The sequence below is a fragment of the Phaenicophaeus curvirostris genome, chromosome 1 (genome assembly GCF_032191515.1).
Source record: "Phaenicophaeus curvirostris isolate KB17595 chromosome 1, BPBGC_Pcur_1.0, whole genome shotgun sequence".
Classification (NCBI taxonomy): Eukaryota; Metazoa; Chordata; class Aves; order Cuculiformes; family Cuculidae; genus Phaenicophaeus; species Phaenicophaeus curvirostris.
The window spans coordinates 130,570,705-130,590,040 of record NC_091392.1 but is presented as its reverse complement, the minus strand read 5'-3'; the positions used below and the strand labels follow the sequence as shown (position 1 = coordinate 130,590,040).

Genomic DNA, 19,336 nt, shown 5'->3' with positions numbered 1-19,336 from the left:
TCAGTAGCAGCCCTCAAACTACTTACATGAAAGCCAGCTCCAGCACATTTATACAATTCATTGTGACTGCTGTGGCTATATATTCTTTGTAGACTAGCTCAGGTTAGCTGGGTAAATCAGGAGTGTGTCAACTGTTTTAAGGGCTTTTCAGTTTCTGAGCTCCTGGTTTGTGGAGTGAAATAGAATAGTGCCTGAAAATTGTTCTTGTGCAGTGTCTATTAGATAACCTATGTGGAAATATCTCACTGCACCCCAGAGTAGACAGTAATATATGTTTCTGTTATCAGTCTTGGCAGAAAAAGACAGGGAAGAATGAACACGTTGTGTGGACTATCCTGTAATGCCAAATGCAGAACTGAAGAGGTTTAGAAGCGTGAGACTTACTTTTCTCTTCCAGTGCTGGAAGTGTGGACAAAAGCATTCACTGAATGTGAAGCATGTCAATCCAACAATTTTCACAAGCATTTTAAGGCACAAATAACACATCTCAGCAGGAATTCTCCTTCCATGAAATGTTGTTAGGATTTTACCGGTATGACTTGTGTTACATTCAGCGATAGTCCCACAGCTGAAAACTCATATACCACTTCAGAAACTTATTAGTCACTGTTTGACCTCAGATTATGCCAATGTGTGTGTGTGTGTATATATATATATGTGTGTGTGTATATATATACATATATAGATTGCTCTTAGCTGTACTTACTCCAGAGACATTTACTTTCTGTGACTCATTCTGTAATCACCTGGATCTGACAGTCACTGGAGTATTTGTCTTGTGACACCTTAGTGGTATTTTGCTGAAGAAGAGCTTTCAATTTTGCAATGTGACGTGCCCTTTTTATATCCATGTCATGTCGTAAGGCTGGATTTTTGCTCAGATGTTTTCTGAAGTTAACCAGGTGAAGAGAAAAAGTTTAAATCTTGGTCTAAGAGAAGAGTTCTTTTGATGCCATTTTATTTATGTTGGGGTGTGTGTCTGCATGTGCCTTCTGGAAATAGGCAGCTGGAACGAGGGAAGACTTGTGCTGCTTTCCTGCTGATTCCATTCAGTGCTGCCTCTGTGTCTCATCTGCTTTTAGTAGGGCATGTTGTGTCTCCTCCGTTCTATAAATACCATTGCCATAAGTAGCATTGCTCACAAGTGTTCCTCAGATACTCGGTAGTATTTGGTCTTAACCTTGGTTGATCATAATGTATTCCCATATCACAGAATATGTTTTTGAGTATCAAATGCAATAGCAAGCACCCAGAATTGTTGCCACATCCCAACCAGGAATCATAGGATCATAAAATAGTTAGTGTTGCAAGGGACTTTAAAGATCACCCAGTTCCAAACACCCTGCCATGTGCTGCCCAGGCTGCCCAAGGCCCCATCCAACCTGGCCTTGAACACCTCCAGGGATGGGGCATCCACAACTTCCCTGGGCAACCTGTGCCAGTGCCTCATCGCTCTCACGGTGAAGAAATTCTTCCTTCTGTCTAGTCTAAATCTGTCCCTCTCCAGTTTATACCCATTGCCCCTACTCCTATCACTACAAACCTTTGTAAACAGTCCCTCCCCAGCTTTCTTGTTTTCCCCCTTCAGGCACTGGAAGGTCGCTATTAGGCCTTCTCACAGCCTTCTCTTCTCCAGGCTGAACAAGCCCAACTCTCTCAGCCTGTCCTCATATGGAAGGTTCTCCAGCCCTCTGATTGTCTTTGTAGCCCTCCTCTGGACCTGTTCCGACAGCTCCATATCCTTCTTACGTTGAGGATTCCAGAACTGAACACAGTACTCCAGCTGAGGTCTCACAAGAGAGGAACAGAGGGGCAGAATCACTTCCCTCGACCTGCTGGCCACACTTCTTTTGATGCAGCCCAGGATGCAGTTGGCCTTCTGGGCTGCGAGCGCACATTGCCGGCTCATGTTGAGCTTCTCAGCATAGGGTATATGGCATTCTCAACAATCTAAATTGTTATATATGGACAGTTGAACTTTCAGAGGATGTTGGTTTTAGGTTGATGAAGTAGAACAATAATTTTTTTTTTATTTGATTTTTTCCAGCAATTAGGTCAGTGCAAAGAACCATGCAACTACTGTATTTCAGTGGTTCCTGAGATCTTTGCCTCTGTGGGTTTTGTTGATGTTTCGAGGTTTATTTTTATTTATTTGTTTAGTAGGTAGTGTTACCATCAATGATCAATAGAACCTAATAATTTCTGTGTTACATTGGAATGTGGTGAATAATTCTAAAGAAGGAATTCTGTGCTTATTGGGCATGATAAACCTACGGAGCCAGGGTGATGCACTCCATGGAGATCCCATAGAAAGACAAACTCATAAATGAAAGGCATCACTCCCCAATAAAATATGTCACCTTGATTTGTAAGCCTTAGGATAACTGTGTTATTCTGGAGTAATTAATTTTATTAATTTTATCTAATTATTTTATATAAATATATAAATATTTATATATTTTATCTAATTATTAATTTTATTAATTTTATCTAATCAGATAATGATGTTTAAATGGAGGAAAACATTGGTTTTGCCCAAAGGCAGAATGATAGGGCAAGAGAGGGGAAGGCTTTCCTAGCTACTTGCTATAAAGACTACCTGTGGTCTACCTCTTGCTTTCTTACAAGAACCTTAAGGAAACTTGCTAGATCTTGTGAATTTTCTCATCAGAGTTTGGGCTGTGTGTTATACAGATCCTTAAAAACGGGTGTGCAAGCTGCACATAGAATCATAGAATCACCAGGTTGGAAGGGACCCACCGCATCATGGAGTCCAAGCATTCCCACCAATCTCTAAACCATGCCCCTCAGTACCTCATCCACCCACACCTTAAACACCTCCAGGGAAGGCCAGTCAACCACCTCCCTGGGCAGACCTTTCCATTGCCTAATGACCCTTTCAGTGAAGAATTTTTTCCTTATGTAGAGCCTGAACCTCCCCTGGCGGAGCTTGAGCTTGGATGCTAGAAGCTTTTCAGTTTAGTTGAGAAGTGGCTGGTAAAACCCCAGCTGCCTCCAGAACTGACAATTAACAAAAGATCTCCATCAAGCTCTGCTACCCTCCTCTGCTGTCTGGCTCTCCATTTTATCAATGCTCAGGTCAACATGTGGGTCTTTCTCTTGCCTTCATCCACATACTGATCGTTCAGGTACAGACATAAAATCCCTACTCAACAGATGAGGGGACTCCTGATCCCTGGTGGGATCACTGCCTCCTCAGTTTGCCTTCTCACTTTGCCTCCTGGTCCTGTTCCTGGATCCCTGCTCTTTCCCTGCACTTAGGTGGGATTGATTTGATACTTTTCTAACAGTCCTGGTGCTTATCCCACGCTCTATGTTAAGGAGAAAAGGGTGGTTTAGTTCACCTTTCTCATCTACGTATTGGGCAATGTAAACCATCTGAGGTGGTGAGAAAAGACTCCTTCCATTGATGCATATATCAAAGTCAGAAGGTGGACCAAAAAATATTATGTATAGGGAAAGACACAAGATTCTTCACAGATCGGTAAATATCTTGCCAATATTTTCACTGTCATTCCATGAGGTGGTTCTGCCTCATTATCTCTCTTTTTTTTTGCTTTCACAGCTCTCTGCTTTGCCTACAGTTTTCTGTGTGTTTACTGTATTTTTCGTTTGACTTACGAAGTCAGTTAATAAATGCATGTATCAAAGAAAATTGACAAGTGCACAGGTTTAATTTCAAATCTCTTATATGATTATTATATTCCTGCTAAGGACATGTTCATTATATGGCTGAAATTAATGTGACCAAAAAAAAAGTCTGCCAGGTACAGCCTGGAAACTGTACTCCAAGAAAGGCAGAGTTTGAATGGATGTGGGAATAAAGATATGATTAGGTACCATTAGGATGATCTCCAGGGCAAGAATACATGTAAATCTTCTCAAGAACCTACCACATGAAGGAAGCTTTGGAGCTGTGTGTTATGAATACTGGAGAATATTGAGCAAAAAGCTGCACTTGGCAGCTGGATGGGACTCAGTACACATCGTTCAGCACTTTCCACTCAACATGGGGACCCTGCATGTGTTAGGATGGATTCATCCTCTCTGGCAGTTCACAAAGAAAGGATTCATCCTCTAGGCGGATGGTGCCAAGGCCACAGTCACCTTTGATACAGGAGCTGTAAGGCAGTATGCACAACATGAATTCAGTGGAATTTTCAGCATCTTCAGGGTTTCTCGTGTGTGAGGTGAACGGATGAGTGTGGAGGACTTTCTGAAAGTACTGTGTCCCAATGCCACTGGAGGTATATAAAACATAATAGAGTTGGGGCTTTTCAAAAAGGAGAGTCCCATCAGCTGACAGCAGCACCGCCCCCGCATCCCTGCCCCAGGAAGCAGGGGTAAGGGAGATAAAGGGAACAGAAGCAGTATCTTAGCTGTTTGTCAGTATACCAGACATCTACTTTGTGGTTGATTTGAGTGTTAGCTACCTGGTTTTGTTTGTTTGTTCACATTCCTGCGTCCCTTCAAGTAACAGGCATTTTTCTTAAGGCTCAAAAATGGCTTTGTTGATCTTGAATGTACCTGAAAGGCACCTGGACTGCTGCTTTTTTGCATTGGAGGTGACAGAAAGAAAACTAGGGTCGGGAGGGGAAAGAATTTCATTATAAAGTATACTTTACTTATTTTTTAGAGGTAATGTCAAATATTTTTAGATTTTAGATTGTAAAGTCAAATTAAATATTTCCAGTGCCTTTGAAGAGTTCTAGATTATGTCCTCAAAACTTTGGCCATACTTCACAGAATTTTACTGCTTTCATTTTAAATGAACTATTATATTAAAAAAACCTTATAGGATGGAATGTGTGAAACATTTCATTGGAAAAAGTGATGTTGTGTGCCCTCTTTAAAATGCATTTCTTCCTTAAGATGTACACCACCTATACAACGCATTCCCACTGGAATAATATCAGCAATAGAAAAAAAGAATCAATAAATCCAAGACTAAAAACACTGCAAACTTCTGTGCTCAGTTAATTATCTTATCTACTTCATTTGACCTAATTTCCTATGTACGTTTAGAGACCTCATTGCTATCAGATTGACTTGAGGAGGAAGTTTGACTTGAGAGTTTAGAATCTGCAATTTATATGATTAAATGTTAGTTGTTAAGATTTTCTGATAAGTATATTCTGTTCTCATTTGGTTTCAAATCTTGCATTCCACTTTTGATATTTATAAACAAATACAGATGAGCAGAAAAAAAAAATAGTGACATTTCACCAATAAAGCTCTTTCCAGAAGACTCTGGGATTGAAATTGAACATGACTGGTTTTGCTGGCAGTATTTAAGTGTACTGGGTTCTTATGCTATTCCACATCTACTAGCAGTAGGCAAATAAAAGACATTTCACAACTGAGTGGAGAAATAGGGGGAGATATTTGCTTTGTTGTAATATATAGTGCTCTTGCATATACCTACCTAGTGTACTTCTGAACTGCAGCTTATGGTGCAGTAGTTTCCTAGCGTAGGTAAGCATGTTCTGCTAACATAGTTAAGCATGTTTGCTAGGTTGTACTGGTACTCAGGAATATAAAGTTGTGGTGCTCAAATATGGTGACTTTGCAAGACAACATCAGGAGATTAAAAAAAATTGACAAAGAGCATGGGAAAATGCAAAGGCACTCAATGCCTCCTTCACCTCAGACTTTAATAGTAAGACTGATTTTCAGGAATCCCATGCCCTGAGATCTATGGGGAGGTCCAGATCACAGAAAGTGCAGGGAGGAGAATCAGGCTACAGAACATTTAGGCAAACTGGACATAGACAAGTCTATGAGACCACAGAGGAAGCAGCTACAAGTGCTGAGGGAACTGGCTGATGGCATTGTGAGGTCATTGTTAATTATCTTTGAAACATCATGAGGAAAAAATGTCATTCCTATCATCAGTAACAACAAGAAGGAGAATCCAGGAACTAAAGGCTGCCCAGCCTTACCTTGAAACCTGGAGCAAATCCTCTTTGGTGTAATTTCCAGATATGAAGGACAGAAAGATGATGGGGTGTGGTCATCATGGATTTATGAAGGGGAAAATAATTCTTGACCATATTAATAGCTTCTACAATGACTTGACTGGCTTCATGGATGAAGGGAGAGCAGTAGATGCTACTTATCTCAACTTTAGCAAGGCTTTTGTCATTGTTTCTCACAACATCCTCATAGACAAATTATTGGAATAGACTAGCTAAATGACAGTGATGTACGTGGAAAACTGGCTGAATTGCCATGCTCAGACCTTTGTGGTCAGCAGCACAAAGCTCACTGGAGACCAATTACTACGACTGTACTGCAGAGATTGACACTGGGCCGATACTGTTAGACATCTTAATTATCTGGACGATGGAACATAGCGCACCCTCAGTAAGTTTGCAGGAGATACAAGACTGAGAGCAATGTCTAGTGCCCCAGAGGTTTGTGCTGGTGTTCAGAGAGACCTGGATAGGCTGCAGCAGTGGGTCAAAAGGACTCTTACAATATTCAGCAAGGGTAAATGCACCTGAGTCCTGCACTTGGGTTGTAACAATCTGGGACACGGATTGCTAAAATGCAGTTTTGCAGAAGAGGCCATAGGGTTCCTGATGGACGCCAACCTGAACATGATCCAGCTCTTGCAGCAAAGAGTCGAATAGGCTCTTGGGCTGCCTTAGGCAAAGCACTGCCAGCAGGTTGAGGGAGGGGATCCTTCGCTCTGATCAGCCCTGGTGAGACACATCTGAAGCGCTAGGTTCTGCTTTAGCCTCACCAGTACAAGAGAGACATGGACTTAACTGTTATCATCCCAGCAAAGGGTCATGAAAGTGATTAAAAGACTGGAGGATCCGTCATACAAGGTGGCGCTGACTGCTGATGCCATTCAGCCTGGAGAAGAGAAGGTTCAGAAGGATCTTATCTGTTTGCATAAATAACTGAGGTAAAGAAGATGGAGCCAGCTTCTTCTCATTGGTGCCCAGTTACAGGACAAGAGGCAATGGGCTGAAAACCCAGAAGCACAGGACATTCCACTTAAACATAAGAAAAATGTTTTACGGTGAGGGTGGTTGAGCTCTACGACAGGTCTTCCAGAGAAGCTGTGGAGTCTCCATGCCTGGAGTTATTCAGAATTTGTTGGGCAGTGATTCTGAGCTACCTGCTCTAGCTGACCCTGCTCTAGGACTAGATGGATTAAGAGGAATGGGTGATCTCCAGGGTTTCCTTCTAAATTCAGTGTTTCACTGATTCATTTTGTTTAGAGTAGGGAAATATGTTGTCTACTAGCTGATCAAGGTGCCCAGATAGTAGAAATATCATCAAATGAAAACGATCCTATGGAGGGAGAACAGCAGGCTATTTGACTTGGATTAGCTTGGTGTTTAAAATGAATATGCATTTACAACATAAAAACGGATTTTTTTTTAATAAACAATTGTTGCAAAACCTGAGTTAAATAACATATTTCATTGGAAATAGCGTCCTCAAATCATTTTACTTTTGTGGTTTTTCTTTTTGCAAACCAACATGTTTGTTTCCTCGAAGGTCTATCACTCAGAAAGCTGAACTGGACTGAGTTTCACTGGGCACGTTAGTTTGTCTTTCCACTTTTATAAAAAGAAAGTCATAATGTTTCCATCTTTTATAAAGCAATTTCAGATCTAAGTATGAAACCCAATGTAGCTATTTATATTCTGTGTGCTGACATTTTTTAATGTAAGGAAAATTATGCAATTAAGAATAATAAAAAGAAAGAAGAAAGTAATTGATACTCAATGCTTGCATCAACTTTTGTCACTGAAATTCAGGCATTTAGCATTAATCCTTTTTGATTCAGTTGAGAACCCCTGTTTATTTCATCATACCTAAAAAGCCCGGGAGGCTAATAGACAGCTAATTAAATATTAAGTCCTCATCCATTCTGCTACACGTCAGTGACTGCTGAATAGCAGGAAAGGAGGTGGGAGGAAAAAGATTACAAATAGCTGTTTAACAAACGCTGTGTCAAGCCAGAACAGATATTACTAAAGTATTTGTTTATGGTAAGGCAGACATCTCCAGATCAGTGCATGAAGAGCTGCTTGTCCATGTCCATTTTCAGTGAACTGGAGTCAGTGTGAAAAGTGGCCCTTGCTGGGGAATTTCAGTGGCAAGCTTTTGCACAGAGGGTGGAATAGAAGTGGAGAGGTAATATTTTAATTTTATGTGTGAGAAGGAAGGGAAATAGAGGTGGTCGCAGTGCTGAAGTGTATTCTGCACTGGTAATGTGGATAAGGAAAAAGCTGCTATGCCCTCACTCAACTCTTCTCATAAATTCTTAAATGCAAGAATGTAGTTCTGTGTATTTATGTAACAACTTCCAATGAAACTAGGTTAATTAAATTAGTGTTGGCAATGTTTTTCTTTTGAGAAAAATGATTTCTCTGGGAAAACTCACTTTCTACTTGCTTTCAGCCACATCTGTACCAGATTGTACGGAGGCTGAGGGATCTGTACTTTTGTTTCAATGTATATTGCAACATTTTTATTGCATTCCACAGGTCCTCCAGTAAACGTTACTTGCAATATTTTTATCAACAGTTTTGGATCAGTCACAGAAACCACAATGGTAAGTGCTATGATGCCACTGGCAAGAGAACAACAATACTTAATATATGTCATGAACACAACCTGTCAATTTTTCTATTTATTGTTCAACTTGCAGGTCCTCCTGTAAATGTTACCTGCAACATATTTATCAACAGCTTTGGTTCAATAGCAGAAACTACAATGGTGAGTGGGACTGGTCATTGAAGCCATCTTGTGAAGGAGTGGGATGTGATGTAGAAGTGAGATGCTCAGGATGTGGGGACATTTAATAAGTTATTAAGCTACTAAAAACCTAAAAACCTTCCAGTGAAATTAAAAAAAACAACAACTATAAAATAACTATATAAAGAAATATATAAATTATTAAACTCAACTACCAAGTCTAAATGTACAGATGTAGCGACTGCACCATAGTCTGTACTGACTGTGATGGCAGCAAATATAGGTATTTGCAAACCAGCATTCTCAGGTTTTATTAGCACTGAAGAGACAGAGGAATGGCTGGAGCTCAGCTGTAGGGCTCCCTGCCAAGTACTCCATATTTTGAATGGGTCTTAGACCACATACTGAATTATCTGCGGCTGCAGACAGTGCTGACAGAGCTACCAGAATGGCCTTGTTTGACTTAGCTAAATATCTGTGAATTGCAAGCACATCAGTAATCTGAAGTGAATGCATAACTTGAGTCAAATGACTAAAACATATAGTTATAAGAAGATTGAGTATTTCAAGGGTTAATTTGATCCTAGGAAATGATGGGACCCCCAGCTAACTGCAGTGTGTGTTTTGACTGAATTCCAAGAATGCTATCAGTGAAAAAAACAAGGCCAAAATAGAAATGTTAGAGTTTTAGATTTGATATGTGTAAAAATTAATAGTTCAGTTTTTCATTTTAAGATGAGATTTTTCTTTTAAAAATTGCCAAAATTTAACAGTAATGAAGTCAAGCTAAAAAAAGGGAAATGAAAATTTTAGTTCTTTTCTTCTGTCTAGAGGTGAATTTTCTTTTTAAAATATTTACTAAGAAAAATAAAAAATATTGTTCTGATTCCATTTTAAAAGATGCTGAGATTTTTAATTTTCTTTTGCAAACAATGAACAAAAAAATCAGTTATTTATTGAAGCATACATGCACCTGAATACTGAGGTTAGTCCAGAAACAGATTTTTGATAACTTTCTTGTAATAATGTGGGAGAACCGTAATAATTGTCAGTTGCTCATATACAAGAAGTGACTTAAACCCATTCTAGAAAGGATCTAGTGACAAATCCCAACTCGACTTGGAACTCTTCAAGTTACTGCTCTCACAAAATAAACTAAAAATGGATGCTATTCTTCATTTGCCTCAGGACACTATAGACAGTTGCTATGGGACACTTTTGAAGCTGTTGCAGCGTAGTTTTCAGGGACTCTGTTTTCCAGGGATTTCGTGACGGAGAGCATCCAGCTCTTAGTTCTATTATGTGGCTGAAGCCATGAGGTCAAGTAGAGTGGTGCTTAGCATCCTTGTAGACTGGTAGTTTCTTGTAACTGAAAAATGAATTGTTTGCTACCCACAAAAGGACTTAAGGTAAAGAACTACTTTTTTTATAAAATGGGATAAATGCTCTCTTGCGAACCTTTCATCACGAAGGAAGAGCAAATACTTAGCCCAACTTAATTATTTTATTTAATACTCAAATAGTTTATTTAAATGAAATCGTAATTCATGTCATCATTTTAGAAAGCAGTGCCTAAGGAATATAGGAAAAAAAATCTGCTTCTAAATATTTTCATTTAAAATAACACTGTTATTTAATGTTTTTTAGAGATAAAAGAGAAGTTATTTCTAGGCAGACTGCTTTCTTAAGTAGTGTGGGAAAGACTCTTCTATAAATGACAAGCTGTAACGTAACAGAGCTGTAAAATAAACAGATAAGTTTATGCTTTACACTGTGTATCTGTAATGTTTAAGGAAAAAAACCCAAAAAACACCTTAAACCAAAACTAAAATTAAGTTAAAAATGACAGGAAAAACAGACTTGATTTTAAGTTTTTTTAAAAAAATTCATTTGTTTTCCTGTGTTTAAGGGGTTCTGAGAAGATAGCTATGAATATAGCCTTTTTTAAACTCAGCTATGTCTGTTGATCCTAATGTGTAGAGGTATTGGCATAGCATTAAGTAGCAAAAATCCTACACGTCACTGGCTTTACAAGATGGCATTCAATGAAAATATTTGCACGACCTAATGCTGATTGCATTAATTAGACTCCTTCATTGCTTTGATTAAATCCCCTCATTGCATTTTACCTTCTATCAAATATGTTAATGTGCACCTATCCAATGTTCATTAACACATTCTGCTGAAAACAGCCAAACATTCAAGTAGATGAAAACAAAGACTATTGGCTTTCTTATTTTGCTTTGTTCGTAATATCTGCTGAAAGTGTGGAAAGATTTCTCTTAGATGCTGTTCAGTGCTTTGATACTGATTTTCTTAATGATGTCACTTCTGTAATGACTAGCGTGACTAGTTTTAGAATGCTTTAAAACCTCTCTGAGAAGCAGATATAGATTACTGTTCCATCTACTTTGCCTTTCTGAAGCAGATGTAATCACATGGTAAAAATGTTGGCATCCCTTTTGATAAATAATGAGCTTTGCTTGACTCCTAGTATTACTTTTTCCCTAGAAAATGCTCTCAATGGTTTTGGATTAAAACTAAATATTCATTTTAAACCCTGCATTGTTCATTCAATAGAGACACTCCTGTCTTAGAGGACATGGAATGCTTAGTGAAATCTTGTGGTTGTGCTGAAGGAACATTATCAGAATGTGACTTGGATGATCTACAGCAGTTCATTGGAAACTTGGGAGATGAAACATTGTTTAGAGAAGCTTACAGTCTCAGAACTAAAAAATCCAGTAAGCCATGTTCTCAATAACGTCAGCAGGAGTAGCTTCTGTTTTCTGATCAGAATGGACACCAAGATGAATTCATCTCAGTATAACTCTTCTGTCAACGATATTCTTCTAAAAGTTAAAAACATTTATTCAGAAATAAAACATGATTTGTTTTCATTCTTTCCAAATGGATGAATTCCATAGAGTCTTCATAAGTTTTGTTCCCAAAAATCTAGGGAAACAAGATGCATATATATTAATCTTCCTGTATTGTAATGCACATATGGAACAGTATAAAAATTGATTTTTTTTGCTCCAAAACAATGGTTTTCTTCCATACTAAAATGATGTATATTATACCAAAAAAAAAAAATTAAAAAGGCCAGATCAGAGTTAAGATGGAATTGTTTGAAATCTTCTTCATTGATTCGCTTGTCTTTCATTTAAGCCCTAACTTGCAAAGAAATAGGAAAAGACGTTCCTGAGTAACTTCACCGAATTAAGCAGTTGTGCCAGTAAGCTCTGTGTCTATTTTTGGAAGCATTCACACATGCAGTATTCAGCAGAAAAATCACTGTACAGCATGACTGCAGTTGAGTATCACAGATGAGTAATCTACATCAGGCTGGGCAGATTCCCAAAGAATTCAGATGTTTAGTGTTGCTAATGACCAGGATTTTTAACTATCAGCTGTAGGAGAAGCTAAGAGCAGTTTGTACATTGACGATCTAATTGTTGATTACAGCGATGACTAACTGTGAGGATGTTATTATTACCGTTATGCCCTATAATGAATGACTGACACTACGCAGCAGGTTCTCTGCTGAGGTAAATGCCTTGTGTTTTGAAAAATTTGCCATTTCTTTTAAAACTTTAGGAGCAATAAAACTCGGCTGTAGATGGCTTTCTGATATTATCTTGCCACTAGAAAAAAAACATAACCATAAATCAGCTTGTTAGTTTGTAATTAATTCACATGTCTAGCTTTAACTGCATAAGAGACTCCCACTGAAGCCATTGGCTATGCCTTCAATGCTTAGGTATGTGGGTAGCCAAGAGTTTTTCTGTCACGTGGATTGAACCACAACTTTTCAGTTAGCATTCATATCTAGGATTTGGAGAGAGAGTATTCTCTTTGGCAAGCCCCTCCTATGCATGGAAGGCCAGCTAAGTCTGCTCAGACACCCAACTCAACACCTGTGTGATTGATGCTGTTGGAGGGGCAGGTGGGAGGAAAGCTAAGATCAAAGATGAATGTCACAGAGCATAGCACTGAAGATGGACCAGGGCTTCCCAGCACCTGTCCCACAGAAGTGCCTGGGGCCAAAGTAGCACAGAGCTTTGCTGAAGCTCTGAGGAGTGCACCTGGTGGCCATGTACTTGCTGAAAGACCATTTCTCTCTAGATTCCTATAGCATAAACGAAGCAAAACTGTGGATAGTGTCCCCGAATCGTCAGATAAATCTACTAAAACTAACCAGATGAGTACTCTTTTAGGATGTTAATACTACTCTGATGTTATGGCTTCAGAATAGAAGAAAACTGTTTTTCCAAGTGGCCTTGAGCTATTGCCATTGTCAACGTTGCAAATGAGATTGAATCTTCAGGTCCACACTACTCGTTCAGAGGAGTGGTACTGTCAGGAAGAATTTGTGGAGAAGGTGTACTTACGGTCGTGTAGGAGTGCATTACTGCAGTCCACCCACATATACCCTCAGGAACTTGCAAAATACACACCATAGTCTGCCTGAGCTTCCATGTTGTGATACTGTTCTCAAGAGAATTTTTTTTCAGAAGATAGTTTCAGTGTTAGCAGAGGAAAAGTAAATTCAAAATTCTTCACACGATTAAGTCTGACTGTGTAAACACACATCCCTCTCAGCTGCTTATACCACAAGCGTACAGGGAAAAAAGTAATGATAGTTCTGTGATATGCATGTCATATTTTTATTTCTTATTAAAATATTTATGCATATAAATAAATATATGCATGCAAAGCCAATTACACATAAATAAAGGTTTCAGGAATGGTTTGCTTCTAACAAAACAGTGTGCAGAGAGAAAGCATTTCTGAGAGTGATGGCTCTGACAGATTTATGAAGGTATATATTGAAAAAGTTAGTGAATTCCTGTTGGTTTTATTTATATTTTTGGTATAATATATATCAACATATTCAAGCTCATCAATGAATAAGGATTTTCCAGACTGTTTTTTGTTACCTAAATCACCAACAACTGAAGTTCATGAAAGCACATTTGTTTTTAGATATTTCAAAGCAATTTACTGATCTGACAGATTTATCATATCTATGTCATGAGGGGAAAAATCCCTCTGCTTTCCATAGACTTCATCATATATCCTATTTCACATGAAAATGAAAGACAGTTGTGCAACTAGTTGTAGCAATTTTATTCTGTCAGCAGTTGCTGATGACAGCTCCTGCCTTCTTTCCTGCAGAATGAAAATCAAGTGCTTTAATGGCCTTATAACTAAAAATGCCCCATTTAAACTTAAGAAGACACTCTCAGATTCTAAAACCAACAAACAAGGCAAAATATGCTTAGGGTTAGTGTATCCTCACAAGATGTGATGACATTTCATAAGCTTATAACTGCAAGTAGCTGTTTGATCTTCAGCTGTATGAAACAACAATTTTATAAGTAGTACAGTAGCTTGTGAAAAACAGATATAGGCTTTTGTAAGTGTCTCTAATAAATGTGCTTTTCTTGAGACCATTCTTATGCCTATCTTATTCCGATTAGTAAGCATTCCTGTTTTGCCTCACATCTACCCAACAGCAAAATGAAAATGATAAAGAAAGCAAGAAAAAACACATTCCTTGTGAGATCATAAGGCATTGTCCCATTGGGTTCAAAAACTGCAACAGTTTGGAGATCAGAAATATTCAGTCAGATGTGCAGTGGCACATCTCATTACCAACTTACTGAATGAAGGGTGGGAAATGCCAAAGTTTGGAGGAGCTCATTCACAGTCTGTATATAGGGCAAGCTGCATTTTGCAGTTCTAATCAGAGTAAGAATATTTATTTACATTTCAAGGATGACAAGTCCTTTAGATTACGTGGTAGAGTGACCTAACTAAACCAAGGTCAATGCATACATTTTCCAAGTCAAAAGCACAGTGTTGCCAGTTTAATGTACTGTGGGTACCATAAAGCAAAATCCTAAATGTGAATAATATTTACATTTTTCCTTTTATAGGAAGAGTAGATGCTTTTCTAAGCAAGCGTTCACAAGCAAGTTAAATGTAGTAATTTCAGTTAAGTATGCTAGAGTATCAGCTCTTCTTTGCTGACTTTGGAAATTCAGGATAAGAAGAATAAGAATTAACATCTTTCTAATTCGATCCAGAGAGTTTAGAGCCTAAAAGCTCTTTTCACACTCCCCTTTAATAGCCAGTTCTTGACACAGCATTAATGTTTGTTCTAAATGAACCTCTAAATAATTGCTACCTTTCCCAGTTGTGACTAGCAGACCACTGAGCAGAAGAATACAATTAGAACAATTTTAATGGGATGCCAGGAGGGAGGAGTGAATGAAGGAACATACAGAGGAAAGCACACAAAAAGGATGTAAACAGTAAATAAGAAGTGCTGATTTAATTTCTTCTGTACAAATCTGGCTTCACTGGAATTAGCAATTATTCATGAGTGCATTAGAAAGAATTGATTTTCATATTGGAAGCAATTTATTTAAATTAGTAGTTTTACAGAATCTTTGTTAAAATTGTTTATATCCAGCTGCAATGTTTTTGGACTTTCTAAGTACTTCTGAGTTAATCCATTGCACATCAAAGAGGTTTATATTTAATATTGGAGGATGCAGTTAATATTTTTCTTCATCACTGAAGTAATTTTGATTTGGAAAATGTACCAGTAGTGTCTGTTTGGTTCAATACAGCATTTAGTCTGCTTTATTTTCAAATGGCAAGTCTTATGTTCAAAGGATAACTTAAATGTTTGTTGTAATGCTTGTGCTGTAGTAAGTCTAAAAGCATAAAGAAAGCTAAAGTGGGCTTCCAGTTTTGGTAATTGGTTTAGTAACCTTTTTACATGGCGTTTCTGTAGGACTACAGAGTGAACATTTTTTTGAGACAGCAGTGGAATGACTCACGCCTCGCTTACAGCGAATATCCTGATGATTCTCTGGATTTGGATCCCTCTATGTTGGACTCTATTTGGAAACCGGATTTATTCTTTGCCAATGAGAAGGGAGCAAACTTCCATGATGTCACGACAGACAACAAGTTGCTGAGGATTTCTAAAACTGGGAAAGTGTTGTACAGTATCAGGTAAACCAGTTAGCTTCATACTTTTTCTCTTCATCTTCTTCTTTCTCATCATTCCTTGTTTTTCTGGATGTAACTATGCTTATGGAACATGATGTATTTACTTTGATGTTGTCCCTTATGTACAACTGAAATAAGACTTAATCATAACAGGGTAGAAGGAAAATTTGCTTATAGTCCTTTGCTAAGCTTTTACTTCTTGCAAAGTAGTTTGTAAGTGGCACAACAGAACTTCCTAGTCGTGTTGGAAACTTAAGGCTGTCTAAAACCTTAACGGTATGCCTCGATAATTCCCATTAGCATTAGCTCAAATCACTCCTTTTACCAAGAGAGGAAAGCAACTCCTCAGTAGTTTGTGGGTTGCAATTTAAAGTAAAAGGGAATAGTGTTTAAATTACTTCTCAACATCTTAAGTAAAAGCATACTTGAAATGCAATAAACTTGACATGCAAGTCACTGGGTAATTGGATACATCTATTCACATTTAAAAATAACTGGGATTATGGAAAGTGTTTTTAATATTAAGTGCATTGAAGTGTGTGCCATGTGACTGGATTTAGGCTGAATTAATGAACACTGACAAAACATGATTTGATGTGACCCGATGGAATGAGACGTAGGCAGAGAATCAGAACTGTGTTGCATGGGCATAAACAGCAGCAAATAATCTGCAGCATTTGTTTAACATTCAGCTTACTGTGCATCATTAGTTGCTTAACACAGGTATTCAAAGATGCAAACCATTGCATTATCACCCTTATAATTGTTTTTAAAAAGGTAGTTACTGTGTTTTATTTGTTCCTGGGAATGCTTCTCAGCTTTTGACTTGCTTGCCTGGTGGAAAGTAAACATGATAGTATTTGTTTAACAGGTTGTTTAGTGAATTTCTTCATCTGTAAGGAAAATTAGTGTAGAAGGCAGTGGTCTTTGTATATTCTGTTTGCAACCTGTATTTTCATCAAGGAATTGTTATTGATCCAGGTTCAGGACAGCTGTGTTCTTTAAGATGCTAAATAAATAAATAACAACATGGTGCTTCCTCCATTTACTTAATTCTTTCTTAATTATTGTGGAAATTCCTTGATAAGATCTCAGTAATATTTGGATGGATTAAGCAGCATAGAATGTAAATGCTTATTGAGCAAGGTTTCAAATTGATATACCTGAACAGTTTGAGAAAAATAACAGGATACAAGGATGAAACAAACACTTGTGTAGTGATAAATATGTTGTCGCTTTCAAGCATTTTTTGTTTCACCCTGGGAAAGAAATGAATGCATCTGTTTGTTTGAATGACATCAGACACCATCTTATTGGAGGCAACAGTGCAGTTGGATGCTGTTCTGAATGAAGATGGATAATTTTCCTGACATTTGTCAATGTGGGAAAAGTAATATTTTGAGCTGTCATACCACGTTTGTAAAATTCCCACACCTAAATGCAAATTAATCTGAAGCAGAGTAAGCAGTATTCCAACAGAGTATTAAGCACAACTCACTGTTTCTCATTTGTATTGCACAGCAGTAGTAGAGGCTTACTTGGCACCTCTAACATGGCATATAATTTTTTTAGTACTTTACAGTGAAGAAAACTTTACAAAGTATGGAAACTTGAAGTTAGAAGTAATTAGAAAAACTTGTCTTTATTCTCTAGATACTAGGTTAGATGCATTTGCGTGTTGCCAGTCACTTTTAGTTGTGCTACGTGGAAACAAAAAAGAATATTTTGTTTTCAGTACATTGAGAATGTTATAATGCTGCCATTTTCACTACTGCACCAATAGCACTTAGCCTGACATCATAGTATTTAACATTTAGTGTGGTGTAAATGTTTAAAGCACTTTACAAAGATGTCTGAGAAGTAGTGGTGTAGGCTAGAGTGATATTTCTGATTTTAATGAAATCAAGGACAAGTTAATCTTACATAAATAGAAGATACTCTATGTATAAAATAGCTTAGGACTACTCCTGCTAATTATTGGATAAGAAGCAAGGGGGTGTGTATTATACATCAGCAGCACTCCTCTTCCTTGTGCGCAGTGCTGAAAACATGGAAATATGCTATGGAGGAAGCACAACTAGTTTATGCTGTTAAATGGTCTCAGAAGCCAATCCTGCCCTTTTTGAAAAGAATTTGGAAGGTCGCCTGGGACTTGATCTAATGATCCATATTTTACTAAAACAAGACACTTGATGTTGGATATGAATGCTCAGATACCTTATGGCAGGGAGAGTGAGGGTCTGGCCTGTGTGTTAGACCAAAGCAGTGCTTGACTATGGGAACTACCTCACGCTGTGCTAAGCATGGGACTCTTCATCCTTCTTTCATGTCCATCTCTAGGCCATCCTGCTTTTACTGGTGATGGTAGGCATGATATAGTTTACCTTACAATAATTAGTTATGATGCTTGTGCTTGCAGCCTCCTAGATCTATATTTAATTCGCTGAGAGTTGTTATAGTAAATTAGGCCAGAGTTGTTGATGGTTGATGTACCCACCTATGAATCATGTAAGTTTAAGAGTCCAAACCTATTTTTAGTTATTTGCTTCATGCTGAAGTGACTACTTTGGTATTTGTTTTGATCTCAGATAGCATGCTGTTTATGCTATATTGAGTCTGAGGTTCCATAACTGGATAACTGGTCTAAGCCTTTGGGTAATGCAGAAAGAACTAGAACCATGGGGAGGGAACCCAGCACCACCCAATACAACAAATATATCCTATTGCCACTAGAAATGTAAGAACAGCTGTTAGAGGTGCATATTTTGAGCAGTCAGCAGTTACAGTAAAGTTATATTCAGCAAACAACTACACTTTAATCATGGTCAGTCTCAATTGCACTCTGAGCTGCAAGAAAGTTAAATATCTGACTCTTACTTTTAAGCCCTCTACAGAGAGCCATCAACAAGTGGTGTTTGTTATAGCAGAGTCCAATAAAGATGGCTTAAGTTGTGTATATATTGTACGCTGAAAAAACAATTAAAGTTAAAATCTCAACCCATATAATGTCACTCCCCAGATGCCTGTGACTCATCTGCTCCCAGTCCTTGAACGATATCTGCATGGATTGCATTTTGTAGGGGACTGTGCAGCTGGAAAGTGGCAGTGGCGTGTGATCATAGAATCATAGAATAACCAGGTTGGAAGAGACCCACCAGATCATCGAGTCCAACCATTCCTATCAAACACTAAACCATGCCCCTTAGCACCTCATTCAACCGTGCCTTAAACACCTCCAGGGAAGGTGAATCAACCACCTCCCTGGGCAGCCTGTTCCACTGCCCAATGACACTTTCTGTGAAGAATTTTTTCCTAATGTCCAGCCTAAACCTCCCCTGGCGGAGCTTGAGGCCATTCCCTCTTGTCCTGTCCCCTGTCACTTGGGAGAAGAGGCCAGCTCCCTCCTCTCTACAAGGTCCTTTCAGGTAGTTGTAGAGAGCAATGAGGTCACCCCTCAGCCTCCTCTTCTCCAGGCTAAACAACCCCAGCTCTCTCAGCCGCTCCTCATAAGACCTGCTCTCCAGCCCCTTCACCAGCTTTGTTGCTCTTCTCTGGACTC

The 19,336-nt window shown here is 38.4% G+C and overlaps 1 protein-coding gene across 9 annotated transcripts in view; it reads left to right on the top strand.

The window, feature by feature from the left end:
- Positions 1-19,336, top strand: part of GLRA2 (glycine receptor alpha 2) — a 131,752-nt gene that overhangs the window by 15,002 nt on the left and 97,414 nt on the right. For 4 of the 9 annotated variants that reach the window (XM_069874791.1, XM_069874801.1, XM_069874772.1 and 1 more), the window contains exons 3-4: positions 8,535-8,602; positions 15,557-15,780. In XM_069874791.1, the coding sequence (XP_069730892.1) occupies positions 8,535-8,602; positions 15,557-15,780 (292 nt within the window). Of the gene's footprint in view, positions 1-8,534; positions 8,603-8,698; positions 8,767-15,556; positions 15,781-19,336 lie in introns of all 9 variants that reach the window. The other 5 variants (XM_069874810.1, XM_069874781.1, XM_069874763.1 and 2 more) reach the window with 3 other exon arrangements.